At 46.1% G+C, this 10,623-nt stretch overlaps 1 protein-coding gene across 3 annotated transcripts in view; it reads right to left on the reverse strand.

The window, feature by feature from the left end:
* The window catches only part of ARHGAP4 (Rho GTPase activating protein 4), a 102,325-nt gene extending 92,063 nt beyond the window's left edge, over positions 1-10,262 (reverse strand). For 2 of the 3 annotated variants that reach the window (XM_073639829.1, XM_073639828.1), the window contains exon 1: positions 9,708-10,262. In XM_073639829.1, coding sequence (XP_073495930.1) covers positions 9,708-9,768 — 61 coding nt within the window. In that variant the 5' untranslated portion in view covers positions 9,769-10,262. Of the gene's footprint in view, positions 1-2,039; positions 2,220-9,707 lie in introns of those variants that run through there. The other variant, XM_073639830.1, reaches the window with a different exon arrangement.
* Between the last annotated feature and the right edge of the window lie 361 nt (positions 10,263-10,623).

Genomic DNA, 10,623 nt, shown 5'->3' on the forward strand with positions numbered 1-10,623 from the left:
GCACATGTGTGGCGCCCCTGAGGGTTCAGTCGCCACAGAGGTACTGCATCTCACCCAGAGGTGTGGTATCCCACTCTCAGGTAAGGAGGGAGTGCTGCCCGGGACCCTAATACCTGCATCCAACACTACACTACTCCAGACCAGCAGGAGGGGCAAGATGCGCTGCTCTTCTGCTGAGCCCTGTCAAGGGCTGTCACATTGTAGAAGGATCATCTTTATTCTCATTTGCACAAGGAAAGACTAGAAGCAATGGGATGAAACTGAATGGGAGGAGACACAGATTAGATATTAGTAAAAACTTTTTGACAGTTAGGGTGATCAATGAGTGGAACAGTCGGCCACGAGAGGTGGTGAGTTCTCCTTCAATGGAAGTCTTCAAACAGAGGCTGGACAGACATCTGTCTGAGATGATTCAGTGAATCCTGCATTGAGCAGGGGGTTGGACCAGATGACCCAGGAGGTCCCCTCCAACTCTACCATTCTATGATTCTATGGCTGGAGTGGGGGGAACCAAGAGAGGGAGAACCATGTAGTGGGTGTGGGTGGAGGAAGGAGTTTAGGGGAGCACTTCAGCAGGTGTATAAAAAGGGATGGAACCATCTAGAAGGGTTCCAGTCAGAGGAGGACAGTGAGGGGAGCAGGAGCTCTGCTCAGGCGGAGCGGGCCTAGTGAGAGGCCCGGGAGGTGAGACTGACTGAGGAGAGAAGATGAACAGAAAGGAAGGCTCCTGGAGTGAAGAAGGGATCCCAGGGGTACGGGCAGTGCTGGAGGCCACCCGTACGCCCGAATCTACCAGGTGGTGGAGGGATCAAGCCACAGAGGGGACCAGCCCCTAACTAGTGAGAATTACAAAGTTCAAGTAGAAACCGGAGGCTTCTGTACTTTCAGGGTGCAGTTGCCAGATCTTTACTCAAGTCGCCAAAAAGGTAACCACATAGGATCCAGGGAACTCCAGGTTGCTCAGAAAGATCCGAGGATACCGGTTTGGGACACTGTTTACGAGGCGCAGGGCAGGAGGGTGAGAGCCAGCGCAGGAAGACGGCTGAGAAGGTCATATAGAACGGGGTCCTGTCAGGCACTCTTGAAATACCTGAGGGATTGCTGAACCCCTTCCTGGTGAACGCAGCGCGACGTGGGAAATTATGATCTGCAGTTGTAACCAGAAGCAAAGTGAGAACTGTGAGTAAATCCGGAAGACTGCACCCCACTGTCTCTGTGAATTATTACTGCTGCGCCATCACCCCCTGCACTACACTGCACCACAACCGCTACCTCAACATCTACAACATCTACACTGCCCTGGAGCTAAGCTCTACCTGTGGAGAGCTAAACCAACTCTGCTGCATTAACAACAGCTCCAGAGGACCTGCTCCGCAGCGGCGGCTCCCTTTAGCCGCATACCACGGGTGGCGTCACGAACATTAAAAGAACTTTAAATCCCCTTTAATAAATCATTCCCCTTTTAATTGACTGCCCTGGGTCATGGAGCGGGTCACCGCCACTGTGACATCCCCAGCCCCAACGACCGGCCCGGCTACAGAGTACCCCACGGCCCAGAGGGCGCGTCACATGCCTACATGTGGAAGTAGCGCTATGGCCGGATAGGTGCTTGTTCGCCGATAAAAATGATACCTTTTATGTAGAGATCGGAAGTGGCAGTTAGGAGAAAACTAGAGTAGAAATTATATGCAAATCAGGCAGGAAGTGCACTGGGGGCGTGTCTGTGTACTTGGAAGAAGAGGTCTGAGTGTACACTGACACGCCCTCACTGCACTTCCAGCCTGATTTGCCTATGACTTCTCCAATAGATTTCTCCTGACAGGCACATCGGATTTCTATATAAAAAATATCATTTTTATTGGGGGAAAAGCGCCTATGCAGCCATACCAATACTTCCATATCCTTAATTTTTGAAGATAATGATGTAGTTAAAGCTTTCTAAAAGCCACGGGTCCCATGTTGTGCCACAGTTCTCTGGCGGGAGATCACTGCATAGAGCCATCAGTATTGTAAAATAGCATTCTTATACAAATACTTACATATATGATAAAAACCGGCTCGGCTCGCCTTTGTGACTGAAAGCTGGCGGCTCCTGTGAGAAATAAAGTTCATTTTCTCCCAGGTGTTGCACTTTGAGTATGGGGAGCACCCACAATACCATTTCTGGTCTATAGATGGGTACTTGTCTCACCAAGCTTCGTTACTGGAGACATCTTCAGCTTTTAGTTCCTATGATTACTCATGTAAGAGCCCTGTAAAAAAAAAACTATAAACTGAAGTCAAGCCTATGTAAAAGCAGCCCTTCATGGAAGCAGATATCCTATTACCACCTACTGTATATGCTATTTTGGGGATTTTATACTATTGGCTTGACTTCTATGGAATCTCTGTTAGACGTTTGTGTCAGCAATACAACTTCTAGCTAAACCTATAAAAAATAATACGGAGCCCGAACCAAATATTATCATGTAACTGGTCCAAGGTGACTTAACAGCAGCTGTAACTGGGACATACTGCGCCAAGTATGAATCATAGAAGAAGATCTAGTTATCGTTTTCTTGTGTACAAACCCCTTGGCTTACTCCTATAAATATGACCATTCTGAAAAATGAATAATATCAAGTAGATTTTCGTGGACATTTACAATTTGCCCACACTTCCGCCAAGACGCCTAGCTTTTAAAATGCAATACACTTCCTTAAAGTACAATTCAACACGAGAGAAATAAGTATTTTAATTTTCCTTAAAGGGTGATTGTACTTTCAAGTAACTTTTCAGAATAAGCTGTCCTGTGTGTACATTATTTTTGCCATTTCATCACTTTTCATCCTGCATTTTCACCAGTTTTACCCTATGCAAGCTCTATCTCTTAATTTGCAATTGACTCTGAGCTGGTGGAAGGAGACCAGCGGCTATGATGTTTCCTATACACAGCACACTGGGATGAATTCCTGCTCTGCATTCTTTATTTAGCACAAAAAAAACAACAGAAACAGCAGCAGCATGGAGGAAATTATACCGCAGCTGAGCAGTGTAGATGTGAATCCAGCTCTGAGGTGAGGTCAAAGACTTGTTAGAAAGCTCAGCACAATCTTTCTGTGTCTCCCTCTGTTTTCTCACTCTCTTTCTCACCGATCCCCTCCCCATAGAGTATGGATAGGAGGTATAACTTGACTCCTCACCGTGCTGGTAGTCCGCCTTGTCTTGAGCAAAATGGAGTTGAGCTGCTTTTTGGTGCTTTGATGGTGAGTTCAAGAGGCAGGAGAGAGTTGAAGAAGTAGCTCGCTCATAAGTGCTGTCCTTTTAAGGAAATGTTTCTTATGTTATAAAAGACAGTGTCTTGCAGAGCAAAATTTGCAAAAAATTACTAAGTTTGCAGAATTAATGAAACCGATATTGTGTCGCACATCTCAAAAAAATTCCCTAATGCATTGGCAGGGTATTTTTGTTTGCTGCAATACTTTTTTATAGATCAGTTCCTCAATAAGGTCTTGATGAAACTGGACAGTGGCAGCTTCGGACTTTTTTTGTTTGCCGGAAAAGGATTCCTACATTTTCACTTCTTGCATGTGACGATTAACTAGGGTAGGAACTGACAGACCCAGAAACTGCGGCTGCAATGCTCTCCAGAAGATGATCTGCAACTCCCAGGTGGTGAGAAGGTGGTGCAAGAATATTCACTAATGGTTTAAAACAGTGTTTCCCAAACCCCATCCTCACGGACCCCACACAGGTCATGTTTTCAGGATCTCCTTAGTATTACACAGGTGATTGAAGTATCATCAAGGCATCAGGAATTCTCTCACCTGTATAATACTAAGGAGATCCTGAAAACATGACCTCTGGGGGGCCGTGAGGATGGGGTTTGGGAAACACTGGTCTAAAAGAAAAAAGCAGCTGTCATCTGACAGCTGATCTCGTCTCCTTGATTCAGCCTAGGATACCTAGTGTCAGAAAGAGCAGTCTATATTCTGATGTTTCCTTCTTGCAAATCCAGCAACAATTTGCTGCATCATCTGCAGAAAGCCATTTTATAGTGAGTGGGCTGCAGGGAACATTGGGCAGAGTGGTCACGGACAATGTTGTCCACTTTGAACATCAGGTGGCACCAGTGGCGCAACATGGGGGAGGTGGAACAGAGACTGTGTGCAAAATTCTGCAATGCGCGGCGTATAGGTCTTTAGGGGGCGCAATATTTGCCTTGCCCCAAGCACTGGCAGCCCATGCTCCGCCATTGGGTGGCACATATGTTGGCTTCATGGTTCATACATATACACAACTGTAGCAGCTTTGTGATTGGCTGAAAGGGCTTGGTGTACAAACTTGTATATCATGTTGAAAAATAATATGTTGAAGGATTACGTAGCATCTAATATGCTTGTATTACCTTCTGTGCTCAGTGAAAGAATCCTTTTTAACAAGCAGTAAGTATAAGAAAAACGTCTTTTATTCTTTACACCATTAGCAGAAAACCAAAACCGATTTATTTTGCATGCACGGACCCCTGGCTGTTTCTTTGAACAAATAGCGCTTAAATATTTACTCACTTTGGCCTTTTATAACCCGAGACATGTATAAACCAACGCACCCTGACTCATTCACTCACATGTCATTCTTCATTCATTTTTGTCAACACAACCGTGACTTTGTCACACACTATATATACCGCCCGGGACATATAAGATGTAGGATAGCAGCAGAGGAGATCACTTGTACATGTAAGTGGCGGGCGGAATGAAGAAAATAAAAGGAAATCCAACTTGTGCACCCTACTTCATCGTTCATAGTGCAGTAGATGCAGCGGGTAGATAAATACTGCATGTGGCAACCCTGGATTGTTTGGCATGCTAGAGGTGTACTTAAAAAAGGGGCACTGTAGCAGAAATCTAAATGTGACATCCCTCCAGGTTCAGACAAACCAGCCCCCCCCCCCCTTTCCTTGGACAGAGAAGTACAGTATTTATTCACTAGCCCAAAATCCTATTCCTGGAAGAAAAGAAGGATGGCATGACTAATGTGCCAGCGCTCCCTCCCTTGTTTACAAAATTTGCTGCGTTTATAGAAGGGAAGTCCCTCACGTTCACATCATCCATGGAGGATAAGGGGTCAACTTAAACTAGAACCAAAATCTTTACAATAGTAACAGTCGGACTGGGTTGGCAAAGGCTGACTGGTAACTTTGATTCTTGGGGCCCACTGTTCAGCTACCTGACCCTAGTAGACACATTTACTTTTGCTTCTATGTAATATTAAATTGGCTAGCTTGTTTAATGAATGATCAGATGATACCTTTTTCTGCAAATTGTGAATGAAGTGAAACAGCATTACTCATTAGCACTCCTTCACGGGGGCGGCCTACCGGAGAATTCTCCTGCTCTCCCGTGGGTCAGTCCAAGCCTGCGGACCGATGTTCCAAGTGTAAAAAAATTGAAGTATGCACCTGTCTGATTCGTTTTTTGTGTCCCTGATCCGTTTTTTGGGTCCCTGATAATAGGGTATGGTATGGACAATCCAAGTGCAAATATTTCTTGGATACCCTATTACTAGGGTGGACACTAACAGTAGAGGGCTAATGAGTAGGAAGAGAATATTGGCCCATTGCTCTTCAATGCCCCAATCCTAGTAATAGCAAGCCAAAAAATTCCTTACATGCAATGAGAAGCTACTTTGAAGGTGGAGGTGCCCCTGCTAACCTACTAGGCCCTTGTGCAACTGCACGGATCAGGTATTTGGTATGTCTGCTGTGGCGCCCGTGAGGGTTCAGGCGCCACAGGGGTACTGCACCTCACCCAGAGATGTGGTGTCTCCTTCTCTCAGGTAAGGAGGGAGTGATGCCCGGAACCCCAAACACCTGCATCCAACACTACACTGCTCCAGGCCGGCTGGAAGGGCAAGATGCAATGTGTTTCTTGCTGAGCCCTGACCCTGGCTGGAGTGGGGGGAATCAAAGGTAGGGGGAACCAGTAGTGGGTGTGGGTGGAGGAAGTAGTTTAATGGAGCACTAGAGAGTGAGATATAAAATGGGAAGCCATCTTAGGGTGGCAGTGCAGTTCAGTAGGTCTGTTCAGAAGAACAGTTCAGGAAGTTAGTCTGGGAGCAGAGTCTCTTAGGAGCTCTGCTCCACAAGTAGGGACCAGTCCGAGAGGCCCAGGTGGGGAGCAGAGGAGTAGTCTCCGTTCTAAGGAAGGGACCCCAGGGGGTACGGCGAGTGCAGGACGGCACCCGTACGCCCCGAATCTGTCAGAAGACAGAGGGATCGTAGGCCGCAAGAAGGGGACCGGCCCCTGGTCCAGCCGTGTTACTCCAAGTCTCGGCTGGGAAAACCGGAGGCTTCTGGCTTATATAGTCAGTCGCCGAAGCCTCATTCTAATCTCCGTGAGGGTCAAGCAGGTCTGGGAACTCCAGCAAGACAGGAGGGACTTCAGAGCACCCGAGCAGGATTGAGAGTGGGGAAGCGTAGGGCAGGAGGGAGAAAGACCCAGCGTGAAGACGATCTAGTTAGGAACACAAGAAAGTGGGGTTCTGTCAGGTACTCCTAATCTGCCTGAGGAAGTGCTGAACCCCTGCCTGGTGAACGCAGCGCGACGTGGGAGGCTGACACCCGTACAGTGCACCAGTGGAACTGTCATAAGAACTGTGAGTAAAGACTCGGATGACTGCACCGTACTGCCTCCGTCCATTCTTTCATCTGCGCCATCTCTCCCTCCCTGCACTACAACACCCAGCGCAACTTACACTACCTACACTGCCCTGGAGCTAGCTCTACCTGTGGAGAGCCACCCCATCCCTGCTGCCGTAACACCAGCTCCAGAGGACTGCTCCGCAGCGGCGGTCCCTTTAACCGCAATCCACAGGTGGCGTCACGAACTTTCCAAATCCACCGTGATATTCCCCATACTGGCATCCATAGGCCCGGCTGCCGAGTACCCCACGGCCCCGGGGCGAGTCATCTGCCCCCTGCCCTACTGATGAAACCCTTTATGTAGAAACCCTTCTTGTAAACGTCTTGACATGTACTTCTATACAAATTTATGACAAAAGTGGATTCTTTTTAATGAAAAAAAGACCATAACTTGTGCAGAAGTCCAAGTAGAAGATTAGCAAACTACTTGAGAAGTAGACATCCTACAAAGGAAACCATCCAAAGGGCAAACTACAGAGAGAAAACAGCCCAAGGTCTGTAGGAAGAAGCATCAAAAAGATGAAGGAATGGACATCAATCACATTTCTATAAAATCATAGCTCCTTTTATTCTGCTCTATCACAAACTTGTAGAGCGTATTTATAACACGATTGTATCGTTTCTTTTGTTTTATAAACTTATGGAAAGTTTTTTGAATATTTTAGAAACATCACACAAATGATACAAAGTAACTAGCAACAAAGAATCTTCCTTTGTAGATGAAGAGCCAAGAAGATCAGAAGGAGGTAATGATAAGGGTACGTTCCCACAGCGTCATTTTTCATGTGGAAAAAAAATCAATATGAATTTCCCCTGGAACCATCATCAGAAATGTGAGGCTGACCCACGAATTTCTGCCCTGGGGTTGCATTGTGAACTGCTGTCGGTCTGCATGTAGATTAGCCCCATTTATTGAGACTGAACCGCCCATAGCTATCCGTTGTGGTTTCCATGTGTAAAAGATTTCTATAGGATTTTCTAATTTGCAGCAGAAAAGTTTGCATTCATATGAATGGCAATAAAAATTTACCATTTAAAAAAAAATCTAATCTATGGATTTCTGTGCAGAATACACTCCAAAATCAGTACGAAAAGAACTCAGTGGGAATATACCCTAAAAGTAGCAGCCAGAATTGCCCAAAGTATGAGCAACTACAGAGTTATCGAATCAAGATACCCCCCCGTCCATATGACCTATTAGGGCATATGGCAGTCTGGGTGGAGAGTCTCCCACTCAGGACCTCCCTCTATGAGCAAGAGTGGCCAGCAGCAATATAAGACCAGGAGCCCCTATATAACCACTTCATCAGTATCGTTTTTTTATGCCAAGATGGCATGAGTTGACATCCTTCTTTTTCACCATTTTACTACTAAATGAGTGAGCCAAAGCTAAAAAATGCAATATGTAGCATTTTCTGATTTGACTCTTTGAAATATCAATCACAACAACAATGAATGTGAGCGATCACATTGCAAACTATGGGATCTGTTCTTGCATCAGATCCCCTCTGGCATTTCACGGCCACATTGGTTCTCACCCCCAAAAAAATCTGCATGGCTGGATATATGAAAACCCAGTCTAAGAGCATGTTACCGTTTCTACATGATCTCCCATTCATCAATGAGTGGAAGAGGCGGCCATGAGAGGTGGTGAGTTCTCCTTCAATGGAAGTCTTCAAACAGAGGCTGGACAGACATCCGTCTGAGATGGTTTAGTGACTCCTGCATTGAGCAGGGGGTTGGACCAGATGACCCTGGAGACCCCTTCCAACTCTACCCTTCTATGATTCTATGATCCATAAATGGTTGGATAAGGTTTCCTTCCGAAATAACAGCTTGTAAAATGTCATAATAATTGGACAGAGGCACTAGAGATTATTCTGGAATTGTAGAAGACTTTTGAAAAGATTGGTGGAAGTTGTTGGGAGAGACTTGGAATAAACCTCAGCCAGAAGTTATTAGATTGAGCTTCATCTCATCTTGTAGTGTCCATGGGAAGACCCAACTCATTGACAAAGACATCTGTGCTTCAATAGAAAAGCGGAAGAAGACAACATGCGTGAAGATGGATGGATGCAATTATAGAAGTCATAAAGAAGCCAATGAAGACCCACACAGAAGACAAGAAGGACTTATCCTATGGCTGTCACAATTCCAACACAATGGCCCTTATAGTATTCCACCATCACTTAGATACCTACAATAAGATCTGTGGGCTCCTACGCTGGCTCTACATCTAATTAACGGAAATATTTCCACTACATAAACTAGTACTTTGCAGAATATGATCATGTCGACCGCGTCCATGTGACTAAATGCATACATTGTGATCATTATACGAGTCGGGATATGGGGTCTATGGAGAACAATAAAGCGGAATGCTCACGTAATACGGATTCTTAGCGTATATTATAATGAAGGCTTGTATATCACAATGAACTTTGGAGTGATTACCGTCAGGTTGTTTTGTCTGCGGTCCCGTCTGACCTTGTCCATTGTGATGTGAGCCTGGTATTTTAGAGATTGTACATGAACACAGCAGCTAGCTCCTGGCGCAGTCAGAAATCACACACAGCCGCAGAGACAGGACAGATGCACAATGCGCCGTAGTGCAGGGAGTTAGCGCAGAGCACTTCAAGGTGCACAATAAAGTCTACTACTTTGGGAAAAATGTTATTATGCCTAACGACGGTAGGAAAAATATGGATCATTATTTTTCAACCAAAATTTGGAGAACTGCAAACCCAGGCAAATGAGATGACCAATAACATGGCACAGACTCAATGTGGTCTAATATACTGATGGTTGGCATATTGGTCATTCTGTAATCCCCGCTCTTCCGTTGACTTTACTCACATAGGTATAGCATGCTCTACATGGTTATGTATTCAGGAAACGCTTACACTTCTCTGCTTAACCACAGCCTCTGTCATAATACAAGTTCCCCATAAACCTTCTACACTAATCCGCTTTAACCCCTTCACGCCTCCCCAACAAAGAATCTCTTTCTTTCAGCCCTTCTTACCTTTAAACTGACTTTCATAGTCTGCAGTTCTGTCCTTCCTTGGCTTCCCATGAGATGCCATCCTTTTTCCTCAGTACCTGGCACTCACTGGCTCTGCTGTCATATCACTGCCAGTGCCTCCACCTCCTATCCATGAGCTCAGATTCAGCAGGAAGAAAAAAAAAACAAAACCCAAAACGATGTTTTACTAGCAGTCCCTGATGAATGGAGTTGTCCAGAGTCCTGGGGAAGGGAAGCTTGTGTGACCTCAGACACTATACAGCAGCTTCAGCTCACAGTGCAAAGGACTCTGCACCTTCATGCTGTGCCAGGAGGTGCCAGGGCGAGGTGGTGTGCAGTCAGAGTGCTGTGCCCAGTGCTGACAGTGTGCAATGCAATGTGCAGCTGGCAGGAGGAGGGTGACTGGGTGCAGGAAGTGCCCTGGCACAGAGGTGCAGTGCTGTGGGATGCAGCCAGTGTCCAGTGCTGCCAGTGTCCTCTGCATTGAGAGCAGTGCACAGAGCTGAGCACGCAGGCGCCGCCTCCCTCCTCCTCCTCCTCCTCCTCAGCTGTCTGTGTGTGATCACAGATTGATGTCTGTCTCTATATCTGTGTGTCCCCAGCTGTCTCTAGCAAGACATCCTCCTCCTTGTAGATATGTGTCAGTGTGCTCTACCTGCTGCCTGTCTCCTGATCAGTATGCATTGCTCCTCTCTGCCAGCCTCCTCCCTACTATCCATGTCTATAATGATTTATTAATGAAGCAAGGCCAGCAATGTACAGATGGAGGAGGAGTCACACACATATATATGTGTGCACAGTATATACTGTATGCATGCCCCTATAGATGTGCATTGTCTGATGTGCTGGCTATGCCCCCCTGCCCCCTCCTCCTGGGTCAGCAGCATCTTATTCACAGTCAGTGTGATCTTCTTCA

The sequence above is a fragment of the Phyllobates terribilis genome, unplaced genomic scaffold, assembly GCF_046119375.1.
Source record: "Phyllobates terribilis strain yellow unplaced genomic scaffold, ASM4611937v1 Scaffold_7__3_contigs__length_470593459, whole genome shotgun sequence".
NCBI classification, from domain to species: Eukaryota; Metazoa; Chordata; class Amphibia; order Anura; family Dendrobatidae; genus Phyllobates; species Phyllobates terribilis.